The following is a 26,099-nucleotide window of genomic DNA, read 5'->3' on the forward strand; positions in this document are numbered from 1 at the left end:
CGGGGGCGGGGTCTGCGTGTTTGCTGTGCGCGCGGGGGGCGGGGCTGCGTGAACGGGGCGGGGGGGGCTGGGTCTGCGTGTTTGGTGTGTGCGTGGGGGGCGGGGCTGGGTGTGTGCGCGGGGGGCGGGGCTGGGTGTGTGCGCGGGGGGCGGGGCTGCGTGGTGGGTGTGTGCGCGGTGGGCGGGGCTGTTTGCGAACGCGGTGGGCGGGGCCCGGTTTGAATGGCGCTCCCCCTCCCCCCCCCCCCTCCCCCGGCCTAACGGCTGTGCCGCTCTAACGGCCGCCGCGCGCCCCCGCCGCCCCGCCAGTGGCTCCAGGCGCCCGGAGGCAGCGGCAGGATGTTTTCCTGCTCCAGGACCGCGTCGCCGGTCACGGCCACATCGGCCAACCCGTGCACGGAGCGGCAGACCGAGGTGGCGGCTTGCGATGCGGCAGAGAAGGACCTGCAGGAGGGTATGCAGGAGGGCAAGGAGCAGATCAAGGAGCTGAATGAGCGCTTCGCCAAATACATCAACAACACGGTGTTGAACCTGCAGCGCAAGAACAAGGAGCTGCTGGCTGAGCTGAAGAAGTTGGAGAGAGAGGAGTTCATGGCGGTGGAGAAGGCTTACCAGAAGGACTATCTGGATTTCCAGGCGCGGGTGGATGAGATCCAGAACGAGCTGGTGTTGCTGAAGCTGGAGAAGGACAAGCTGAAGGCTCGGCTGGAGAAGGAGTGCCAGCTCAAGCGGGAGTTCGACCGCGACTTCCAGGAGCTGAAGAAGCGATACGAGGACTCGGGGGCCGGCCTGGAGAAGCTGCAGTGCCAGTTCAAGCTGCTGGAGGCCCAGCTGGCACAGCTCAAACTGGTGCGGGACCAGGAGCGCATCTACTGGCAGCAGAAGGTGGACAACCTGCAGAACCTGGACCAGGTGGAGAGCTCCACCCTGGACCTGGAGCAGGCGCTGCGCAACATGCGCCAGGAATACGACCAGATGGCCCGGCGCAACAAGGACGAGCTGCAGCGTTACCGCCACAAGTTCGAGGAGAACAGCGTCCCCCTGCAGCGGCTCAAGCGGGAGACGGAGGCTCACCGCAACGCTGTCACCGACCTGCGGCTGCGGGACGAGATGCACAAGAGCCACCTGCAGGAGAAGGAGCGGGAGATCGGCCGCATCAAGGACTACAACAAGTCGCTGGAGAAGAAGATCGAGGCGCAGACGGCCGAATTCCAGACGCTGCTGGGCGTCAAGGCGGGGCTGGAGCAGGAGCTGTCCGGCTACAAGAGCCTCCTCAACCAGGTGGAGAAGAAGTCCCGGGACTACAACACCCCCTGCCTGACAGCCGGGCCCCCCGCCGCCCCCCCCAGCAAGCCCGCCCCGCCCGACGACATGAACAAGATGTGGTGTTAGTGCAACTGGGAAAGGACCGTGCACACATTAAACACCCATAATCCCCCCCATTCCCCAAACCCATCCCCCCTTCCCCTCCTCTCCCAAGAACAACATGTGGTATTAGTGCAACTGGGAAAGGACCTTCCACCCTGACAAGTGCTTCTGGTTTCTGAATATACACATTACACCCCTTTCCCCCAAATCCCCCCATTCCCCTCCTCTCTGCCATTCCCTTCCTCTCTCCCCCTCTATTCCCCTCCTCCCCTTCCCTCCCTCTATTCCCCTCCTCTCTCAACCCTCTATTCCTCTCCTCCCCTTCCCTCCCTCCATTCCCCCTTCCCTCCCTCCATTCCCCTTCCCTCCCTCCATTCCCCTCCCCTCCCTCCATTCCCCTCCCCTCCCTCCATTCCCCTCCTCTCCCTCCATTCCCCTCCTCTCCCTCCATTCCCCTCCTCTTCCCCCCTCCATTCCCCTCCCCCACCCCCAGCTTTACAGACGACAAAAAAACGCCCCCTCCCGCTCCATGTACAAAAGATTCTTAGAATGTCTGTACGGAACAGACTTGTTTTGGTCAGAATTCAAATTGGATGGATCAATTCTTTCGGAAGCGTACATAGCTCTATATCGTCAGAAACGGCCGTTACAAGCCCATAGTTACAAACGGTTTTCCTGTTTTTAGTGCCATCAAATTAATTGGTGTAATTTATTTTTTGTCTCGAGTTTTTGGCAAGCACACTTTTTTGTCAATCAGAGAGAGGTTGCTACCGTAATAGTTTGCAAACATGTAACAAGACCATTGTAGGTTATCAGGTATCCTGTTCAAGCCAGTGTAGAAAAAGTAACGTTTGATCATTTAATATGTGAGACCTTTCGTCCTATTTTCCTCATTAAACCACATCAGAAACGATATTGAGTGATATTTTTATGCTAAATTCAAAATATGAGTCAGTCACTATGTAAAGACGTTTGACATCAGTTTAAATCCACACAATGAGGAAAACTAGGTATTTGGGATATCTTAAAAAATATTGTTCCTTTTACAGATTCTTCATTACTTTGTTAGAATCTGCCCTAGAAGCAGAATACAGCGTCTGTTTCAAATAGGAGATTATTGAGTCGCTTACCAGGGAAGAGAAGCTTAGGTCACATTTACAGTTTTAACCTTCCGAGTCCCTCTGGTTGGTGGGTTCAACCGAGGCTAAATAATCCAACCTGCCCTTCATGATAGGGGTAGGTGGGAACATCCATCCATCCGTACACATCTCCCCACTGAATGTCAACCCAGGCTTCTTCGCTGGTACTCATCAGGGCTATCTGCAGCGTGGTCCAAACCCAAACCAACCAATCCGACTCAGACTGCAATGTTACCACTCAGTCTCAGGGGTCACTCTGCCATTAGTCTCTGTAAGACCTTGGAAATGTCTCTGCTATCTACCCCATTGTACCAGTCCCGCCTGGCTGTATTTTTGTGTCAGTGGGGAACCTCCAGTTGTTCTTCACAGCAAGGCTTAAGCTGCAGGGAATGGTGTAGGTGAAAGCACAAAAAGGGAAATTTACTCAAACCTGAAGGTTTGGATAGTCTTTTACTCCTTTAAACCAATAAATCGTCTGAAAAGGCTTCATAATAAGTTCATAAGAATTTGGCCCATCGAGTCCAGTCTGTCAATTGATCATGGCAGATCTTATCGTGGCCTTAACTCCACCATCCTGCCCGTTCTCCATAACCCTTCAACCCATTACCAATTCAAAATCTTAAATTTACTCACTGTTCCAGCATCCACCGCAGTCTGGTGTAGCAAATTCCACAGATTCACAACTCTTTGGGAGAATTAGTTTCTTCTCAACTCTGTTTTAAATTTGCTATCTCTTAGTCTAATACTATGCTTTGATTTGATTTATTGTCACATGTACTGAAGTACAGTGAAAAGTATTTTTCTGCGGCCGAGGGAACATACACAGTGTGTACATAGTAGACAAAAGAATAATCAACAAAGAACATTGACGAATGGTACATCGACGAACAGTGATTGGTTACATTGCGGAACAAGGGGTCAAACAAAGCAAATACAGGAGCAGCATAGGGTGTCGTGAATAGTGTTTTTACAGGGAACAGATCAGTCCGAGGTGGAGTCGTTGAGGAGTCTTGTAGCTGTGGGGAAGAAGCTGTTCCTATGTCTGAATGTGCGGGTCTTCAGACTTCTGTATCTTCTGCCTGATGGAAGGGTCTGGAAGAAGGGTGGGAGGGGTCTCTGATAATGCTGCCTTCCTGTGGCAGCGGGAGGTGTATTCAGAATCAATGTGGGGGTGACAAGCTTGTGTGATGCATTGGGCTGAGTTCACCACACTGCAGTTTCTTGCGATCTTGGACTGAGCAGTTGCCATACCAGGCTGTGATGCCACATTTCTTCAGCTTCCATAGAAAATGGTGTTGAAGGTGGAGCTGTAGTTGATGGACAGCAGTCTTACATAGGTGTCCTTGTTGTCAAGATGTTCTAGTGTTGATTGTAGGGCCAGAGAGATAGTATCTGCTGTGAGCCGGTTGCGGTGATCGGCAAACTGCAGTGGATCGAGACCGTCTGGGAGGCTGGCCGTGGTCCATCTCATGACTAGCCGCTCGAAGCGAAAGTAACAGGGTAGTTGTTATGGGAGACTTTAACTTTCCAAATATTGACTGGAAAAGATATAGTTCAAGTACATTAGATGGGTCGTTCTTTGTACAATGTGTGCAGGAGGGTTTCCTGACACAATATGTTGACAGGCCAACAAGAGGCGAGGCCACATTGGATTTGGTTTTGGGTAATGAACCAGGCCAGGTGTTAGATCTGGAGGTAGGTGAGCACTTTGGAGACAGTGACCACAATTCGGTGACCTTTACATTAGTGATGGCAAGGGATAAGTATACACCGCAGGGCAAGGGTTATAGCTGGGGGAAGGGCAATTATGATGCCATTAGACATGACTTAGGATGTGTAGGGTGGAGAAGTAGGCTGCAAGGGTTGGGCACACTGGATATGTGGAGCTTGTTCAAGGAACAGCTATTGCGTGTTCTTGATAAGTACGTACCAGTCAGGCAGGGAGGAAGGGGTCGAGCGAGGGAACCGTGGTTTACCAAAGAAGTGGAATCTCTTGTTAAGAGGAAGAAGGAGGCCTTTGTGAAGATGAGGCGTGAAGTTTCAGTTGGGGCGCTTGATAGTTACAAGGAAGCGAGGAAGGATCTAAAGAGAGAGCCAAGACGAGCAAGGAGGGGACACGAGAAGTCTTTGGCAGGTAGGATCAAGGAAAACCCAAAAGCTTTCTACAGGTATGTCAGGAATAAAAGAATGACTAGGGTAAGAGTAGGGCCAGTCAAGGACAGTGGTGGGAAGTTGTGTGTGGAGGCTGAGGAGATAAGCAAGATAATAAATGAATACTTTTCGTCAGTATTCACTCAAGAAAAAGATAATATTGTGGAGGAGAATGCTGAGACCCAGGCTATTAGAATAGATGGCATTGAGGTGCGTAGGGAAGAAGTGTTGGCAATTCTGGACAAGGTGAAAATAGATAAGTCCCCGGGGCCTGATGGGATTTATCCTAGGATTTTCTGGGAAGCCAGGGAAGAGATTGCTGAGCCTTTGGCTTTGATTTTTAGGTCATCATTGGCTACAGGAATAGTGCCAGAGGACTGGAGGATAGCAAATGTGGTCCCTTTGTTCAAGAAGGGGAGTAGAGATAACCCCGGTAACTATAGGCCGGTGAGCCTCACGTCTGTTGTGGGTAAAGTCTTGGAGAGGATTATAAGAAATACGATTTATAATCATCTAGATAGGAATAATATGATTAGGGATAGTCAGCATGGTTTTGTGAAGGGTAAGTCGTGCCTCACAAACCTTATCGAGTTCTTTGAGAAGGTGACTGAACAGGTAGACGAGGGTAGAGCAGTTGATGTGGTGTATATAGATTTCAGTAAAGCGTTTGATAAGGTTCCCCACGGTCGGCTATTGCAGAAAATACGGAGGCTGGAGATTGAGGGTGATTTAGAGATGTGGATCAGAAATTGGCTAGTTGAAAGAAGACAGGGTGGTGGTTGATGGGAAATGTTCAGAATGGAGTTCAGTTACGAGTGGCGTACCACAAGGATCTGTTCTGGGGCCGTTGCTGTTTGTCATTTTCATAAATGACCCAGAAGGATGGGTGAGTAAATTTGCAGACGACACTAAAGTCGGTGGAGTTGTAGACAGTGCGGAAGGATGTTGCAGGTTACAGAGGGACATAGATAAGCTGCAGAGCTGGGCTGAGAGGTGGAAAATGGAGTTTAATGTGGAGAAGTGTGAGGTGATTCACTTTGGAAAGAATAACAGGAATGCGGAATATTTGGCTAATGGTAAAATTCTTGGTAGTGTGGATGAGCAGAGGGATCTCGGTGTCCATGTCCATAGATCCCTGAAAGTTGCCACCCAGGTTGATAGGGTTGTGAAGAAGGCCTATGGTGTGTTGGCCTTTATTGGTAGAGGGATTGAGTTCTGGAGCCATGAGGTCATGTTGCAGTTGTACAAAACTCTGGTACGGCCGCATTTGGAGTATTGCGTACAGTTCTGGTCGCCTCATTATAGGAAGGACGTGGAAGCTTTGGAATGGGTGCAGAGGAGATTTACCAGGATGTTGCCTGGTATGGAGGGAAAATCTTATGAGGAAAGGCTGATGGACTTGAGGTTGTTTTCGTTAGAGAGAAGAAGGTTAAGAGGTGACTTAATAGAGGCATACAAAATGATCAGAGGGTTAGATAGGGTGGACAGTGAGAGCCTTCTCCCGCGGATGGAGGTGGCTAGCACGAGGGGACATAGCCTTAAAATGAGGGGTAATAGATATATGTCAGAGGTGGGTTTTTTACGCAAAGAGTGGTGAGGCCGTGGAATGCCCTACCTGCAACAGTAGTGAACTCGCCAAAATTGAGGGCATTTAAAAGTTTATTGGATAAGCATATGGATGATAATGGCATAGTGTAGATTAGATGGCCTTTAGTTTTTGACTTCCTATGTCGGTGCAACATCGTGGGCCGAAGGGCCTGTACTGCGCTGTATCGTTCTATGTTCTATGATAACTGACGTCAGGGCCACCTGTCGGTAGTCGTTGAGGCAGGCTATTTTGTTCTTTGTTACTGGTATGGTGGTCTTATTGAAAGAGGTGGAGACCTCAGAATGGAGAAGTGAGGTGTTGAAGATATCTGCGAATACACTGGCCGGCAGGTCTGCGCAGTCTCTGAGTGCTCCGTCAGGACCCTCTTTATTCTAAAACTATTCGCTCCATGCTTACTATATCCATACTGTTCATCATATATACCTCAATTTGACTTCCCTTCATTCTTCTAAACTCGAGAGAGTATAGGCCTGAACTGTTCAATCTCTTAATAATAATCTTTAGTAGTGTCACAAGTAGTTTACATTAACACTGTAATGAAGTTACTGTGAAAAGCCCCTAATCGTACACTGAGGGAGAATTCAGAATGTCCAATTCACCTAACAGCACGTCTTTCGGGACTTGTGGGAGGAAACCGGAGCACCCGGAGGGAACCCATGTAGACACGTGGAGAACGTGCAGACTGCACAGACAGTGACCCAAGCCGGGAATCGAACCCCGGTCCCTGGGGCTGTTAAGCAACAATGCTAACCATCATGCTACTGTGCTGCTCACACAACAAACCCCTGATCTCTGGAATCAATCCTCTGAACTGCCTCCAATAGGCACTACATCTTTCCTCAAATAAGGGGACCAAAACTGTGCACAATACTCTGGGTGTGGTCTCAACAATGCCTTGTGTAGGTACAACACTTCCTTACCTTTGTACTCTATTTAGCCAGAAATGCCAACATTCAATTTGCTTTCACTATGGTATTTCCAAAGGCCACCACCTATTTAAGTACTGGAAATGTGCTCCAGGCCTTTGGACTTTCTTTATCCAGCAGTTTAGCTCCAACAGGTACAAATTAAAACTACATGTGTTCAGATAGAATCATTAAAAAATACCATTAACTAAAGTTCAACCAGTACTTTAAATAGAAAGTGAAGCGTGTGTGGTGGTGTAATCTAATCTTTACGCTTTGGATACACTGTTTTTCTTTCGCTCATATTTCATGTGCAAATTTTTATCTATTTCTTTTCTTGCTCAAGACCCAACGTTGCCAGTTTCACTCTAGTTCTGGCAACAGAAAGCTAGGAATAGCGATTAAGAGGAATATGTTGGAGAGTTAGAACATAGAACATTACAGCGCAGTACGGGTCCTTCGGCCCTCGATGTTGCGCCGACCCGTGAAACCATCTGAAGCCTATCTGACCTACACTATTCCATTTTCATCCATATGTCTGTCCAGTGACCACTTAAATGCCCTTAAAGTTTTTTTTATAAATGTTTTTTATTGAGTTTTCATGTTTTATATATGACAAGTTACAAATTGTTAGAGAGAAAAAAAGAAGACACAAAAATTTAACATGTATATTTACAGGTAAGCATCTTTATAACAACAATTGTGGCCGCCCCCTTTAGCCAGCATACATATTCTACATTCCTCAATATGGCCGAGGGACATGTTTATAGGCATTTATTTATAGTTTGGTTTTGGGCCTTAGCTTGCCATCAAACCCCCATAACAAACCCGTAACCCCCCCCCCCGGCTACCTTCCCCCGATTCCCGTCCATTTTCCCCCGATTCTTGGCCACCCGGCTATTCTTCCTTTTGTACGTTGGCCACAAACAGGTCCCGGAACAGTTGCATGAATGGCTCCCACGTTCTATGGAAGCCGTCGTCTGACCATCGGATGGCGAATTTGATTTTCTCCATTTGGAGAGATTCCGAGAGGTCGGACAGCCAGTCTGCAGCTCTGGGCGGTGCTGCTGGCCGCCAGCCAAACAGGATTCTACGGCGGGCGATCAGGGAGGCAAAGGCAAGGGCGTCCGCCCTCCTCCCCAGGAATAGATCTGGCTGGTCTGAAACCCCGAAGACCGCCACTATCGGGCATGGCTCCACCCTCACCCCCACCACTTTGGACATAGCCTCGAAGAAGGCTGTCCAGTAATCCACAAGTCTGGGGCAAGACCAGAACATGTGGGCGTGGTTGGCCGGGCCTCTTTGGCACCGTTCACATCTGTCCTCCACCTCCGGGAAGAACCTGCTCATACGGTTTCTCGTTAAGTGGGCTCTATGTACCACTTTTAGTTGCGTCAGGCTGAGCCTGGCGCACGTGGAGGTGGAGTTGACCCTATGCAGTGCTTCGCTCCAGAGTCCCCACCCTATCTCTATCCCCAGGTCGTCTTCCCATTTCCTTCTTGTTGCGTCCAGTACGGTGTCGCCCCTTTCTACCAGTCGGCCATACATGAAAATGAAATGAAAATCGCTTATTGTCACGAATAGGCTTCAATGAAGTTACTGTGAAAAGCCCCTAGTCGCCACATTCCGGCGCCTGTTCGGGGAGGCTGGTACGGGAATCGAACCGTGCTGCTGGCCTGTCTTGGTCTGCTTTCAAAGCCAGCAATTTAGCCCAGTGAGCTAAACCAGCCCCCATGTCGCTACAGTTCCCTTTCTCTAGGATACTTGCGTCCAGTAGGTCTTCCAGTAGTGTCTGTCGTGGCGGTTGTGGGTACGTCCTTGTCTCCTTTCTTAGGAAGTTTTTGAGCTGCAGGTACCGTAGCTCGTTCCCCCCAGCTAGCTGAAATTTCTCTGTCAGTTCGTCCAGTGTTGCGATCCTGTCGTCCGTGTATAGGTCCCTGACTGTCAGTGTCCCCCTGTCCTGCCTCCACCTTTTGAAGGTGGCGTCAGTCAGTGCTGGTGTGAACCTATGGTTGTTGCAGATGGGAGCCTTGTCCGCCATTTTGTTCAGGCCAAATTGCTGCCGCAGTTGGTTCCAGGATTGGAGGGTGGCTGTCACCACTGGGCTGCTGGAGTGTTTTTTGGGTGGGGATGGGAGTGCTGCCGTGGCGAGGGCCCGGAGGGAGGTCCCCATGCAGGAGGCCTCCTCCGCACGCACCCACTCAGCTTCTGGCTCCTGGATCCATCCCCTTACTCGCTCGGCTGTTGCCGCCCAGTGGTAGAATTGTAGATTCGGGAGGGCTAGCCCCCCACTGGATTTTGTTTTTTGTAGGACCTTCTTTGGGATCCTAGCATTTTTACCCCCCCATACAAACGCCATGATAAGTTTGTCCAGCACTTTGAAAAAGGCCTTGGGGATGTAGATCGGAATGGATCTAAACAGGAAGAGGAACCTGGGCAGTACGTTCATTTTGATCGTCTGGACTCTCCCCGCGAGGGAGAGCGGGAGTGTGTTCCATCTTTGCAGGTCCTTTTTAACTTCCTCCGTCAGGCTGGTGAGGTTCCATTTGTGGATCCCTTTCCAGTCATGGGCTATTTGGATCCCCAGGTAGCGGAATTTGTGTCGGGCTTGTTTGAACTGCAGCCCCTTTAGTGCTGCGCCCCCCCCCCCCCCCCCCTTGCGGGTGTACTGGGAAGATCTCACTTTTGCTCATGTTGAGTTTGTAGCCCGAGAAGGCTCCAAACTCTTTCAGGAGCGCAATGATTCTGTCCATGCTGCTTTGTGGGTCCGAGATATAGAGGAGCAGATCGTCCGCATAGAGTGAGACTCGGTGCTCTCTACCTCCCCTTCGGATCCCCCTCCAATATTTTTGCTGCCCTGAGCGCGATTGCTAGCGGTTCGATTGCTAGTGCGAACAGCAGCGGGGACAGTGGGCATCCTTGTCTGGTGCCCCTGTGCAGCTGGAAGTATTGGGAGTTTGTATTGTTGGTCCGTACACTCGCCATGGGAGCATTGTATAGGAGCTTTACCCAAGCGGTGAACCCTGTTCCAAGCCCGAACCGCTGCAGTATCTCTGAGGTATTTCCATTCGACTCTGTCGAAGGCCTTTTCTGCGTCCAGTGAGACGATCACCTCTTGTGTTCTCTCCCCGGAGGGGGTCATTATCACGTTCAGCAGGCGCCTGATGTTCACGGTAAGCTGTATACCTTTGACGAAGCCCGTCTGGTCCTCTGTGACCACCTCAGGTACACAGCTAGGATTTTGGCCAGTATTTTGGCGTCTGCGTTCAGCAGGGATATTGATCTGAATGCCCTTAAAGTTGGCGAGTCTACTACTGTTGCAGGCAGGGCGTTCCACACCCCTACTACTCTCTGAGTAAAGAAACTGCCTCTGACATCTGTCCTATACCTACCACCCCTCAATTTAAAGCTATGTCCCCTCGTGTTGGTCATCACCATCCGAGGAAAAAGACTCTCACTGTCCACCCTATCTAACCCTCTGACTATCTTATATGTCTCTATTAAGTCACCTCTCGGCCTTCTCCTCTCTAACGAAAACAACCTCAAGTCCCTGAGCCTTTCCTCGTAAGACCTTCCCTCCATACCAGGCAACATCCTAGTAAATCTCCTCTGAACCCTTTCCAAAGCTTCCATATCCTTCCTATAATGTGGTGAGCAGAACTGCACGCAGTACTCCAGCTGCGGCCGCACCAGAGTTATGTACAGCTGCAGCATGACCTTGTGGCTCTGAAACTCAATCCCCCTACTGATAAAGGCTAGCACACCTTATGCACACTGGTTCCCGTACCAGCCTCCCCGGACAGGCGCCGGAATGTGGCGACTAGGGGCTTTTCACAGTAACTTCATTGAAGCCTACTCGTGACAATAAGCGATTTTCATTTCATTTTCATGCCTTCTTAACAGCCCTATTAAGTTCTTTGACACTTCCAAGCTGCAAATAGCTTTTTAATAAAGACTTTAATTTCATCCATGTAAGTTTTCAACAGCAATGGACTGTGTACTATTGTACAAAAACAAATAAGATTAAAAGTGTAAAAATGGGTGAGCTGAGGAAAGATGAGGATTTTAGGAGGTAAAGAGGGCTTATCAAGTTCTTAAAGTAATAATAATAGTCGCTTATTGTCATATATTTCAAATGGTGAAAAATTTAATTTTCATAGCTAATACATTGAGTTATTCCTGAACATTGGATATATGGTGCCACTTTCACTGCTGCCTGATGGCGCTGAGGACACGGGTTTGACCCTGGCACTGACACTGTCCGTGTGGAGTTTGCACATTCTCCCTGTGTCAGTCCGGGTCTCATCCTCACAACTGATGTGCAGGGTAGGTGAATTGGCCACACTAAGTTGCCCCTTAATTGGGAAAAAAAGAATTGGGTACTCTAAATTTCTATTTTAAAACAATTGTGCCACTTTATCTGGCAAATATTCATTACAATGGGATAGGCTGGATTAGTTAGAATTTAGAGTTTTGTGGTTGGATGATCTTAATGACCTAAAACTATGTATATTTCTCTAACCCATGGCTTCTCCCCAAAATGCTTTACGGCCAATGAAGTACTTTTGAAATGTGATCATTGCTGTAAAGTAGGAAGCGAGATAATAGAGGCCCACAATCTCAACACCCAAAAGCAACGATGAGCTGAGCTTCAGTAGAAAGTTGAATAAATATTGACCCGAATACTGGGAAGAACGGCCCTGTTCTTCAGAAGGCAGCTTAAACATTGGTTTAACATATCTGAAAGATGGATGCATGAGCATATTTTGTTTCCAGATGCATAACTCACCACCTAATATTTAACTTCCAGCATGTAGAATGCAAGCTGATCTTTTACCAATGAACAACGGAATATAGTTCTAGACTTGCTGCTGTGCAGATGCTTAAATGGCATTGCATCAGCACACCCTTGATTAGTGTAATTCATACAATTCTACAGGGACTACAGAAAAGGGAAGCTTGGTGTGCAGTTATATCTTGACTGTCTTTTCAATGCTTTGGTATAATCATATTTACAAGGATATTGTAATGGTTTAATTGTTTCTATGGCCGCTGCTCCTTCAAAGCATCAGTGAGCCAGCTGTCACAGCAGACTGAAACTGCCGAACTGACATCTTTCCACTTTGGCGCACTGAGATTTGAGTAAACATCTTATTGTTCAGGTTCTCTTCCATATTTCTGGGCTAACTGAAAATTTCCTAAGGGTGTTCAATCCACTGAACAGGTTTTTAAACTACGACCAGGTTTGGTGTTTGCGGACTTGTCTTTGTTGCTGAGATTAAGGATGTTGAATTTTTGGGGATTTGAGGCAGGGTGAGACCAGGAGTGGAAGTAGGCCATTTGGCCCATCGATTCTGCTCAGCCATTCAATGAGATCATGACTAACTTGATCGAGGTTTTCAAGGAAGTGACCGAGATGATTGATGAGGGGAAGGCAGTGGATGGCCTTTGACAAGGTCCCTCATGGCAGACTGGGACAGAAGGTGAAGTCACACGGGATCAGAGGTGAGATGGATACAGAACTGGCTCGGTCATAGAAGACAGAGGATAGCAGTGGAAGGGTGCTTTTCTGAATGGAGGGCTGTGCTCACTGGAACAACGGTGGTTGAGGGATGACCTGGTAGAAGAGTCAAAATTATGAGGGGCATAGACAGAGTGGATAGTCAGAAACGTTTTCCCAGGATGGAAGAGCCAATTACAAGGGGACATAGATGCGAGGGGCATGGTTTAGGGAAGATGTGCGAGGGAAGTTTTTTTACACAGGGTAGGGGATGCCTGGAACTCGCCAGAGGAGGTGGTGGAAGCAGGTACCATAGTGATGTTTAAGGGGTTTCTTGACAAATATATGAATAGGATGGGAGTAGAGGGATACGGACCCTAAATATGTAGAAGGTTTTCGGTTAGACGGGAAGCATGGTCAGCACAGGCTTGAAGGGCCTGTTTCGAAGGGCTGTACTTTTCTTTGTTCTTTATTCCTCAACTCCACTTTCCCGCCTTATCCCCATAAACCTTAATTCTCTCACTGATTAAAAATTTGTCTATCTTAGCCTTCAACATACTTAACAACCCAGCCATAGAGTCACAGAGGTCTGCAGCACCGAAAAGGCCTTTGACCCATTGTGTCTGCACCGATAAAAAAGCAACCACCTAATTATTCTAATCTCATTTTCTAGCACTTGGCCCACAGCCTTGTCTGCCTTTTCATCACAAGTGAACATCTAAATGCTACTTGAATGTCATGAGGGTCTCTGCCTCCACCACCCATTCAGGCCGTGAAGAATTCCATAGATTCACTACCATTTGAGAGATGACATTCCTCCTCATCTCTGTCTTAAATGGGTGGCCCCTTACTCCAATATTCTGCCCTCTGGACCCAGACTCTCCCACAGAGGAAACAACGTCTTCAGCATCTACCCTGTCAAACCCCCTGCAAATTCTTATGTTTTAATAAGGTCACCTCATTCTTCTAAACTCCAGTGAGGTCAGGCCCAACCTACTTCACGGGCAGCACGGTAGCATGGTGGTTAGCATAAATGCTTCACAGCTCCAGGGTCCCAGGTTCAGTTCCCGGCTGGGTCACTGTCTGTGCGGAGTCTGCACGTCCTCCCCGTGTGTGCGTGTGTTTCCTCCATGTGCTCCGGTTTCCTCCCACAGTCCAAAGATAGGTGGATTGGCCATGCTAAATTGCCCGCGGTGTCCTAAAAAAAGTAAGGGGGGGGGGGGGGTTGGGTTACGGGTATAGGGTGGATACGTGGGTTTGAGTAGGGTGATCATTTGCTCGGCACAATATTGAGGGCCGAAGGGCCTGTTCTGTGCTGTACTGTTCTATGTTCTATACCTGGGATCAACCTAGTGAACCTTCTCTGGACTGCCTCCAATGCCAGTGTATCTTAAATAAGGGGACCAAAACTGTTCCCAGTATTCTAGGTGTGGTCTAACGCGTGCCTTGTTTTTTGTTTGGTTAAAACAGGATTTCCCTATTTTTAAGACTCCATTCCTTTTGAAATAAAGGCCAACTTTCAATTTGTTTTCCCAAATACCCGCTGAACTTGCTTTTTGTGATTTATTGTTACCTTGAAAAACTGACTGAAGCGCAAGAATCAGGTGCTCTCAAAAAGTGAAACATTCCTCCCCACAGGAAATGAGACTTCAGCAACTTACATTTAATCATAGAGAAATGTTCTAAGGCACTTCACAGAGATGTAATCAAAAAAATAATAATGAAATGCAAAGATGACTGGAAAAGTGACTGAAGGAGACGGATGTGAATGGTGGAAATAGATTGGGTAGGGTGAGTGTAGGGAGTTCCCACCTTGATTTTTCGTGATGAAGACTATTTAGAAATTCAGCTTGGAGTCAATTGGGAGACTGAGATTGAAAGTAGTTCGGTTCAGGCTCAGTGTCCAAGGAGGGAAATTGAATAGGTCATAAAAGTATTAAGGTTAAAGTTTTAAAAGTTTACTGTCACAAGTAGGCTTACATTAACACTGCAATGAAGTTACTGTGACAAGCCCCTAGTCGCCACATTCCGGTGCCTGTTCGGGTACACGGAGAATTCAGAATGTCCCAATTACCTAACGGCATATCTTTCGGGACTTGTGGGAGGAACGTGGAGCGCCCGGAGGAAACCCACATAGACATGGGGAGAACATACAGACTCCGCACAGACAGTAAGCCAAGCGGGAATCGAACCTGGGACGCTGGAGCTGTGAAGCTACCCACTGTGCTACCATGCTGCCCACAGCTTATGGCGTGAGCTAAAGAAGGTTAGTTTTCCCAGTGTTCAGCTGGAGAAAACTGCAGCTCACCACAGACTCGCTGGAGAGCAGAAAGATGATGGCGATGTCAAAGATGGCAGCTTGATTGTGGATGATGTTGGCAAAGGCAGCGTGTAAATGAGAAAAGGGGCAAAGTTCGATTCATGAGGCACCATTTTCTGTAGTTTATGTGCCTTAAGTTCTGGAGAGGCATTTGAACCAACAACTTTCTAACTTGGGGGGTGGGTGGTTGGGGGTTGGGCCGGGGGAAACAAGCTGATCTAGCAATTGGAATAGAAATCCCAGCTGACTTTGCCATCTCTAATACCAACATGCTGATACTTGTGGTAAATATCTTTAATTTCCTCTGGATGTACCAAAATGCATCACTGAATAATGGTAAATGCTGGGAAAGAAATACAGAACACGGTAATGATCTTAAAATGAGAACATTCGGAATGGAATAAGCTAGCTGTTCTTAACAACAAAGGATTGTGGAAAGCTGGATTCAGCTCGTCCAGATGGTTGAAGATGTTCAGTCATTTTAGGACAAATATAGGTTTTATGTAAGTAAATGAAAAAGTAGAGCAATGGCAGCTAAATGGTGTTAAGCTACGTCTCAGCTATGATCTAGTTGAATGGCAGAACCAGCTCATGGGGTCCTATGTTATGGCTCAATGTTCCACCTGAATAGGCCTGGGTTTAAATTCTCATTCATACACCTCTAAAAGCATCCCCTCAGTTCTGCGCAGAAGCGTCAGCCGAGACTGTGTTCAAATCTCTGGCGAAAGACTTGAATACGTGACCCATTGATTCAAGAGGACAGGGTTACCACGGGACCTGGATGACACCCAGTTGACTTCTTGGATGAAAGGAACCAGTTTGACATGACTCATCAATCCAACCCGGGGTCCCATGGCTCATATAACTTGGTGCTTCAAGACCAGCAAGATTTTGCCATGGTGCCATTTTATTCACCTTGTTCTGAGAAATTACATTTTTGAGACTTATTTAAACATCTTTGCATCTGAATTATTAATTTATGGGAGTTCCTGGGAAATGGGTTGAAGTGACAAAATGAAGTTTAATTTTCATATTAGTTGATGATTAATGGCACCAATCTTGCCACTTCGTATAGCCACAAACTCCAGTGGGCATTTTCTCTCTGAAAGCTGATTTTTGTGTTTTCTGTCTTGCAGGATGAAGTGGGGGCCCCTGGGATTGTCGTGGGTGTGTCTGTGGATGGAAAGGAAGTTTGGTCAGAAGGTTTGTATTGCCTGCTGATTGACAATTAACACGTGACAATCAGTCAAATATAGTGCAGAAGGAGGCCATTCGGCCCATCGAGTCTTCACTGACCCTCTGAAAGAGCACCCTACCCAGGCCCACTCGCTACCCTATTCCCGTAACCCCACCTTTAGACACTTTGCGGCAATTTAGCTTGACCTACACATCTTTGAAATGTAGGAGGAACCTGGAGCGCCCGAAGGAAACCCACGCAGACATGGGCAAAACGTGCAAACTCCACACAAACAGTGACCCAAGGCCGGAATTGAACCCGGGTCCTTGCCGCTGTGAGGTAGCAATGCTGACCTCTGTGCCACCGTGCCACTCCTTTTTTTTAAAAAGCAAACCCATGTCAATAAAAATCGTAACTAAATATGCTGTGACACAAGCTTTATAATGCTGGTGAAATCTCATTTTTTAAAGAATGAACCTGCATGTATGTAATAGTTGGCAGAACCAGTGTCTCCCATACAATTTCATTTTTTAATCCCCCCCCCCCTCCCCCCCAAGGAGTCCAGGTCCTTAAAGAGAGAAATGAACGGCTGCCATCTCTGGTAGAACTTCCCCACCGAGCCTCTGATGATATACTAACTTTCTCCAGATGTAAGACCAATATCAAGTTTTCATCCAGGCCGATGCTCTGGGTGGGAGGCGGATCTCCAGTTGAGTAATGTGCGCCTCCTGGTTATTAAGGAGGCAAAGGCAAGAACGTCTGCCCCCAGTGCCAAGTAGAAAGGCAGGGAGCTCCAAGGTTGTCTGAAAAATCTTGCATATTGTGTTAAAAAAGTGGCACAGTATCCAGCAAGCTGAGGACAAGAGAAAACACGTGTGTGTTTAGCTGCTGGGTAAGTGTTCTCCGAGGTGGCCTCCAAGCGGTCACACTTGTTCTCCGCGTCTTGAAAGTATTGACTCATCCTTTCCTTCATCCAATGTGTAGCCATGATGTGGAGATGCCGCCGTTGGACTGGGGTGGGCACAGTAAGACGTCTTACAACACCAGGTTAAAGTCCAGCAGGTTTGTTTCGAATCACTAGCTTTCAAAGCGTAGCTCCTTCATCAGGTGAATGAAGAGATGGGTTCCAGAAACATATATATCGACAAAGTCAATGATGCAAGACGATACTTTGAGTGCGAGTCTTTACAGGTAATTAAGTCTTACAGGTCCAGACAGAGCAACTGGAGAGAGGGATAATCACAGGTTAAAGAGGTGTGAATTGTCTCAAGTCAGGACAGTTGGTAGGATTTTGCAAGCCCAGACCAGATGGTGGGGGAGGGGGGTGAATGTAATGCGACATATATCCAAGGTCCGGTTGAGGCCGTACTCGTGTGTGGAACTTGGCTCTAAGTTTCTGCTCGGCGATTCTGTGTTGTCGTGCGTTCTGAAGGCCGCCTTGGAGAACCCTTACCCAAAGATCAGAGACTGAATGCCCTTGACTGCTGAAGTGTTCCCCGACTGCAAGGGAATATTCCTGCCTGGCGATTGTCGCACGCTGTCCGTTCATCCGTTATCGCAGCGTCTGCATGGTCTCGCCAATGTACCACGCTTCGGGACATTCTTTCCTGCAGCGTATGAGGTAGACAGCGTTGGCAGAGTCGCACGAGTATGTACCACGTACCTGGTGGGTGGTGGTCTCGCGTGTAATGGTGGAGTCATGTCGCATTACATTCACCCCCCTTCCCTACCATCTGGCCTGGGCTTGCAAAATCCTACCAACTGACCTGGTTTGAGTCAATTCACACCTCTTTAACCTGTGATTATCCCTCTCTCCAGTTTCTCTGTCTGGACCTGTAAAGACTTAATTACCTGCAAACACTCGCAGTCAAAGCATAGTCTGGCATCTTTGACTTTGTCTCGATATATGTTTCTGGAATCCACCTCTTCATTCATCTGAGGAAGGAGCAGTGCTCTGAAAGCTAGTGTTTGAAACAGAACTGTTGGACTTTAACCTGGTGTTGTAAGTCGTCTTACTGTGTTCGTCCAATGTGTTCTATGGAGCACTTTGAACTGAGTCAAACTCGGTCTGACACAGGATGAAGTGGAGTTCTCCCTGTAGAGGGCTTCCCTCCAAACCTCAGTAAGCACAGAGCCTAGTTCCTCCACCCATTCCTTGTCTACTCTATTCAAAGGGGCAAAATCCTAGGATAGAATGAGGTGTACACATGTGAAATTGGCTGGTTCACATGGAAACATGTGAAAGGGGCTGGTTTAGCTCACTCAGCTAAATCGCTGGCTTTTAAAGCAGACCAAGCAGGCCAGCAGCACAGTTCGATTCCCGTACCAGCCTCCCCGGGCAGGCGCCGGAATGTGGCGACTAGGGGCTTTTCACAGTAACTTCATTGAAGCCTACTCGTGACAATAAGCGATTTTCATTTTCAAATTGACCCTCTTCCCTGCTGTGCCAAGACCAGCACCTTTTCCAGCAGGGAAGTAGGGGGGGGGGGGGGGTTGGCTGGCGGAACAACGAAAAATACTTGCGTGAAAAATCCCAAATTTCAAAGAAACAAACCGGTTTTGGGACCAGCTAGATTGTTATCTGCCTGAGAGTTTTTCAAGGCTGACAAAGCTTCCACCCAGGAGTAAACCTATCCCAAGTGTACCAGACCTCCCGTTATCCAGGACCTGAACGATGGATCCAAACCCCAGGCACAAAAAGGTGGTTGTCACACATCGGCGCAAGTGAGAGAAAATTGATGTGCTGAAGTGCTTCCAAATCCTGAGGAATTAAATCACCAGAGGGTTTGAGGAAAGACCTCCCAGGGAGAAGGGCAGCAGCGCGGTGATTGTGGTGTGTAGGGAGGAGGTTGTGTTCCAAGACCATGCCTCTAATTTCCATTTTGATTTCGGATCAGTCAGCCATCGGAGGATATTTTGTGTGTTGGCAGCCCAGTAATAAAAGAGGAGACTGGGGAGGGCCAAGCCTCCCGGTCCTCTGTCTCTCTGAAGCAGAGCGCTGTGGATTCTGGGACTATCACCTGCCCAGACAAATGCCTATATTAATTTGTTGATTAAAAAATGCTTTGGTTATAAAATGGGGATACTTTGAAACCCTTGGTAGCACATTCATCCTGCCCGCCAGAGGCAGGGGGAGATTATTCCACCGCTCAGTCCACTTTGTGGAATGAGGCCAAGTTATGGACCACGCAGATCCCCAAATATCGAAAATTGGAGTGCGAGAGGAGAAATGGCAGCAAATCAAGCTCAGCCCCGCTGGCCATTGTGTTCACTGGCAAAAATTCACTTTTACTGATGTTTAATTTATAGGCTAGAATTTGCCAAATCTCGTATCTTCATAACATTTTCTATTGAGGAGATATAAAAGTAGGTCATCTGCTTATAGTGAGATCCGTTGCTCTTCCCCCCTCTCGGTGTACTTCCCTCCATCCCTCTGACCACCTCAACTCTCTCAGAAGTTCCCAGATGTTCAGTGGTCATTGCGAAGAGCAATGGGGAAAGGGGCAGCCCTGTCTACTGCCCCTTCCTAATAGAAAGTGATCGGAGGAGAATGTTTGCTTTCAGGGAATTGTACATCAAACACACCCAGGAGGAGAATTTGGGGCCAAAACTCAATCTATCCAAAATCTCAAAAGGTAGATCTGCTCCACCGTATCAAATGCCTTTTTTACATCCAAAGATACTATAACTTCAGATTCCCAAGCAGATGAGAGCGATGGGACAATGTTCAAGGGATGTTTGTCTACCTTTGATAAAACCTGTCTGATTCAATTCACATTGCAGTTGCAAGTTTTTCTGTGCATCAGTAATTCCGGCATTGGGGCAGCAAAATATTGGCGGTCAACCTCCAAGGTGAAGTCCAACGGCCTTTGTCATTCCTCTCTCTCCTTTTTCACAATGTGTGCTTTATATGAGATAATCCCCCCCCCCCTTATGACGCCCTTTAGGTTTCCTATAGTGTCGAAGGAGAAATTGACTCTGTTTTGTTGAGTTTGGTGAAGTCTACTATTGCAGCAGACAATCGCTCCCAAAATATGTCATCAGACAAAAGATGGAGCCTAGTCTCCAGGGTGGCTGCTCAGGGGGGGCCAAAATCAATGCAAGATTCAACAAAATGAATTTGAAATGACAATGATTCAGCGCTAAGGCCTGGTAAAGCCGGATCGAGTGACCTCCCATTAAACATCGCAGTGCTCCTTGGCCCATTGCAGGATCTGATCCTTTTCTTCAAAGAAACCTCAAGATTATCACTCGAGGGGATTCCTGTGTACGAGGTTTTGGTCACGGCGCGCGATGAGCCCAGTTGAGCTCTTGAGGAGATTTCAGCACCTTCTCGCCCGCCATTTTAAAAAGCATTTTGGCTGTACATCCTGTGGGGGTGTTGCCCTCCGTCCCCTCTGGCAGACCCACAAGGCAGATGTTTTGCCTTTGAGACCTGTTCTCCAAGTCACTTACTTTATTCTTTAGAAACGTATTAAACGCCCAGGACCGAAGACCGGCTTTTTTCCAACACTGTGATACAGTCAATGTGGTTGATGAGGGCCACCTCTGTATTCTGCACCATGTCACCCCACGCTTCTATTTTTTTTAATCTATCTCCTCCAACTTGCTCAAGATTGGAATTAGGGACTCGTCCACTGACATTATTTCTCCGTCCGGGTCCCAATGGCGTTTGTTCAATTCAGACGCCACAATGCGACTGATGTCCTCAGCTGATGGCCACGCTGTCGCCTGGGGGGGGGGGGAGGAGTCCGTCCCCGCCATTTTGTCTCCTGCTGATTCAACGAAACCTCTCTGAGGAGCGCACTTGGCTCCCCCCTCTCATGTTTTTGGGCATGTTAAGATGCTGCATTTTTCCTGTGCCCTTCAGTTTTAGTTTTGCCCCTGCCTAGCACTGCCTCTTAGACGGTTTGCAAGTCAGGTCGGAGCACCTCCCGGTGCGCGCCCTCCGCTCACAGTCACCGCTGGAAGTCCCAATGTCCCTTCTTAACCACCTTATCTACGTTTGGATATGCACCCAAGTCTCTCTGGTCCTCTGTACTTCTGAGCATCCTACCTTTCATTGTGTATCCCCTTACCTTTTTAGTCCTCCCAAAATGCATCACGTCACACTTTTCAGAGTTAAATTTCTGCCCATCTGACCAGCCCATCGAAATCGGCCGTAATCTAAGGCTTTCCTCCTCATTATGTACCACACCACCAATCTTTGTGTCATCTGTTCACGTACTGATCATACCGCCCACACTCAGGGCTAGATCATTAAAGTACACTACAAACAGCAAGGGACCCAGCAGTGATCCCTGCCGAACACCATTGGACACTGGCTTCCAGTCACGAAAAGAACCTTCGACCATCACCCTCTGCCTCCTGTCACGCAGCCAATTTAGGATCCTATTTGCCAAATTGCCCTGGATCCCATGGGCTCTTACCTTCTTGATAAGTCTCCCATGTGGGACAAAGAACAAAGAAAAGTACAGCTCAGGAACAGGCCCTTCGGCCCTCCAAGCCTGTGCTGACCATGAAATGAAAATCGCTTATTGTCACGAGTAGGCTTCAATTAAGTTACTGTGAAAAGCCCCTAGTTGCCACATTCCGGCGCCTGTCCAGGGAGGCTGGTACGGGACTCGAACCGTGCTGCTGGCCTGCTTGGTCTGCTTTAAAAGCCAGCGATTTAGCCTTGTGAGCTAAACCAGCCCCATGATGCTCTAACTTTAAAAAGAAAACCTGCCCTTAATCAGTCCCTGTCCCTCTATTTCCTCCCTATTCATGGACCCATCCAGATGCCTCTTAAATGTGGCTAATGTGCTGCTTCCACCACATCCTCTGGCAGCGCATTCCAGGCACCCACCACTGTCTGCGTGAAAACCTTTCCCCGCACATCTCCCTTAAACTTTCCTCCTCTCACCTTGAACCTGTGCCCCCTTGTAACTGACACTTCCACCCTTGGAAAGAGCCTTTGCCTGTCCACACTTTCTATGCCCCTCATAATTTTGTAGGCCTCTTATCAGCTCTCCCCTCAGCCTCCGTCTTTCCAGTGAAAACAATCCTAGTTTTTTCAACCTCTCCTCGTAGCAATATCCTTCTTTGCACGCTCCCCAAACCTTCCACGTCCTTCTGATAATGTGGTGACCAGAACTGCACGCAATACTCCAAATGCAGCCTAACCAAGGTTTTATGTAGCTGCAACCTGATTTCCCAACTCTTGAACTGAATGCCCCGGCTGATGAATGCAAGCGTGCCACTTTTAGGGAACTGTGGACCTGCACGCCCAGATCCCTCTATGTTAATGTTGCTCAGGTTTCTGCCATTTATAGTATGCTTCATACAAGATTTGATCCTCCAAAATGCATCACCTCGCATTTAACCGGACTAAACTCCCCATTTCTGTCACAAATCTGCCATTTCTGTGCCCAAGTCTCCAATCTATCTATATCCTGTTGTATCCTCTGACAGCCCTCGGCGCTATCAGCAACTCCGCCAATCTTCGTGTCATCCGCAAACTTACTAATCAGACCACTCTGTTCCTGTGTCTATCGAGTTAAGTCTTGTCGCTAACGTATCTGCCTCAACCACCTCACTTGGCAGTGCATTCCAGGCCACCACCCCTCTGTGTAAAAAAAACTTCCCCCGCACATCTCCACTGAACCTATCCCCCCTCACCTTGAACCTGTGACCCCCTGTAATCGTCATTTCCATCCTGGGAAAAAGCCTCTATCTATACCCCTAATAATTTTATAAACTTCTATCAGGTCACCCCCTCAGTCTCTGTCTCTCTGGGGAGAACAATCCCAGTTTATCCAACCTCTCCTCATAGCTAATACCCTCCATACCAGAGGTTAAAGTTCATTTATCTTACCTGTTATACTCTGTGCATTGAAGCAGATACACTCCAGGCCCGCTGAGTTCGACCTCCCCCAGCCTGCCCTTCCTCTTAGCCAGCCAGGCCCTGGTATCAGCCCAGTCTCTACACTTGCTGGCTTACTGTCCTGATTTCTCACCCCCCTGCCAAATTAGTTAAAACCCACCCAAACCATACTAGCAAACCTCCCAGCCAGGATATTGGTGCCCCACCAGTTCAGGTGGAACCCGTTCTTCTCGTACAAGCCCCACCTTCCGGTGGGCCGGAAAGTGGAGCTGAGTCCACAAAAGATCAGCCATGATCTAATTGAATGGCGGAGCAGGCTCGAGGGGCCAGATGGCCTACTCCTGCTCCTAGTTCTTATGTTCCCTGGAAGACATCCGAATGATCAAAAAAACTGAAGCCCTCCCACCTACACCAGTTTTTTTAGCCACGTGTTCAGCTGTAGTATCTCCCTGTTCCTAGCCTCGCTAGCACGTGGCACGGGGTGTAATCCTAAGAGTACTACCCGAGAGGTCCTGCTTTTTAATCCTCTACCTAGCTCCTTAAATTGCCGTTGCAGGACCTCACTACGCTTTGTACCTATGTCATTTGTGCCAATGTGGACAATGACCTCTGTCTGATTTCCCTCCCGTTTTAGGATGCTTTCTACCCGCTCAGAGACATCCAGGACCCTGGCACCAGGGTTCATAGATCACAGAATTTACAGTGCAGAAGGAGATCATTCGGCCCATCAAGTCTGCACCGGCCCTTGGAAAGAGCACGCTATTTAAACCCACACACCCACTCTATCCCCACAACCCCACCTAACCTCTTTGGACACGAAGGGCAATTTAGCATGGCCAATCCATCTAACCTGCACATCTTTGCACTGTGAAACCGGAGCACACGGAGGAAACCCACACAGACACGGGGAGAACTTACAAACCCCAAGCCATGAAGCCATAGTGCTAAGCACTGTGCTGCTGTTGCTAGCCACTGTGCTACCGGAGGCAAACTACCATCCTGGAGTCTCAATCACGGCCACAGAAGCGCCTATCTGTATCCCTGATTATTGAATCCCCTACCCCTATTGCTTTGCTATGCTTTGTACTCCGTGCAGCAGGGCTAGTCGTGGTGCCTTCAGTCTGGCCACTGCTGCTGCTGTCCCCTGATGGACCTTCGCCCTCATCAGTATCCAAAACGGCATACTTGTTAGATATGGGACCCCTGCACTGTCTGCCTCCCCTTCTGGCGGTCACCCATCTACCTTCCTATACCTTGGGTGTGACCACATCTCTGTAGCTATTATCTATAACAATTTCAGCTAATTGTGGGCTCCTCAGTGCTTCCAGCTGCTTCTCTAACTGATCCATTCGTTCAGGGAGCTTCTGCAGCTGAATACACTTCCCACAGATGTAGTCCTCAGGGACACTTCAAGTGTCCATGATGCCCCGCATCATGCAGGAGTAGCATATGGCCCCACCAATCGACATCTCTCTCCTGTTCATAGAATTTGCAGTGCAGAAGGAGGCCATTTGGCCCATCGAGTCTGCACCGGCCCTAACAAAGCGCACCCTACTCAAGCCAACGTATTTATGTATTCACCCTATCCCTGGAACCCCCACTTAACCTTTTTGGACACTGAGGGCAATTTAGCTTGGCCAATCCACCTAACCTGCACATCTTTGGACTGTGGGAGGAAACCAGAGCACCTGGAGGAAACCCACGCAGACACGGGGAGGACGTGCAGACTCCACACAGATAGTGACCCAACCGGGAATTGAACCTGGGACGCTGGAGCTGTAAAGAAACTGCTAACCACAATGCTACTCTGCTGATGGTTGTTAGATTAAAAACTAAATGCCAGTTAGGCCCTTAATAGATGTATAGAAGATAGGAGCAGGAGGAGGTCTTTCGGCCCTTCGAGCCTGCTCCGCCATTCATCACGATCATGGCTGATCATCCAACTCAATAGCCTAATCCTGCTTTCTCCCCATAGCTTTTGATCCCATTCTCCCCAAGTGCTATATCTAGCCGCTTCTTGAATATATACAAAGTTTCAGCATCAACTACTTCCTGTGGTAATGAATTCCACAGGCTCGCCACTCTTTGGGTGAAGAAATGTCTCCTTATATCTGTTTGAAATGGTTTACCCTGAATCCTCAGACAGTGACCCCTGGACACACCCATCATTGGTAACATCTTCCCTGCATCTACTCTGTCTAGTCCTGTTAGAATTTTATAAGTCTCTATGAGATCCCCCCTCATTCTTCTGAACTCCAGCCAGAACAATCCCAACCTGGTCAATCTCTCCTCATATGACAGTCCCGCCATCCCTGGAATCAGTCTGGTAAACCTTCGCAGCACTCCCTCAAGAGCAAGAACATCCTTCCTCAGAGAAGGAGACCAAAACTGCACACAATACTCCAGGTGTGGCCTCACCAAGGCCCTGTACAATTGCAGCAACACACCCCTGCTTCTATACTCTAAACCTCTCGCAATGAAGGCCAACATACCATTCGCCTTCTTTACCGCCTGCTGCACCTGCACCTTCAGCGACTGGGGCACAAGGACACCCAGGTCCCGCTGCACACTCCCCTCTCCCAATTTACAACCATTCAGGTAGTAATCTGCCTTCCTGTTTTTGCTTCCAAAGTGAATAACCTCACACTTATCCAAATTATACTGCATCTGCCATTGATTTGCCCACTTGCCCAAACTGTCCAGATCATGCTGTAGGATCCCTGCACCCACGTCACAATTCACCCTCCCACCCAACTTGGTATCATCTGCAAACTTTGAGATGTTACATTTTGTTCCATCATCTAAATCATTAATATATATTGTGAATAGCTGGGGTCCCAGCACCGATCCCTGTGGTACCCCACTGGTTACTGCCTGCCAATTTGAAAAGGACACATTAATCCCTACTCTTTGTTTCCTCTCTGCCAACCAGTTTTCTATCCACCTCAATACATTTCCCCCAATCCCATGCGCTTTAATTTTGCACAATAATCTCTTAGATGGGACTTTGTCAAACGCCTTCTGAAAGTCCAAATGTACCACATCGACTGGCTTCCCCTTGCCGA

At 48.3% G+C, this 26,099-nt stretch overlaps 1 protein-coding gene across 1 annotated transcript in view; it reads left to right on the forward strand.

Annotated features, from left to right (window-relative positions):
- Nucleotides 1–273: 273 nt before the first annotated feature.
- The window catches only part of lactb (lactamase, beta), a 48,903-nt gene continuing 23,077 nt past the window's right edge, over nucleotides 274–26,099 (forward strand). Inside the window, 2 exon segments of the mRNA XM_038784134.1 lie at nucleotides 274–1,281; nucleotides 16,129–16,195. Coding sequence (XP_038640062.1) covers nucleotides 340–1,281; nucleotides 16,129–16,195 — 1,009 coding nt within the window. The 5' untranslated portion in view covers nucleotides 274–339.

The sequence above is a fragment of the Scyliorhinus canicula genome, chromosome 24 (genome assembly GCF_902713615.1).
Source record: "Scyliorhinus canicula chromosome 24, sScyCan1.1, whole genome shotgun sequence".
NCBI lineage: Eukaryota > Metazoa > Chordata > Chondrichthyes > Carcharhiniformes > Scyliorhinidae > Scyliorhinus > Scyliorhinus canicula.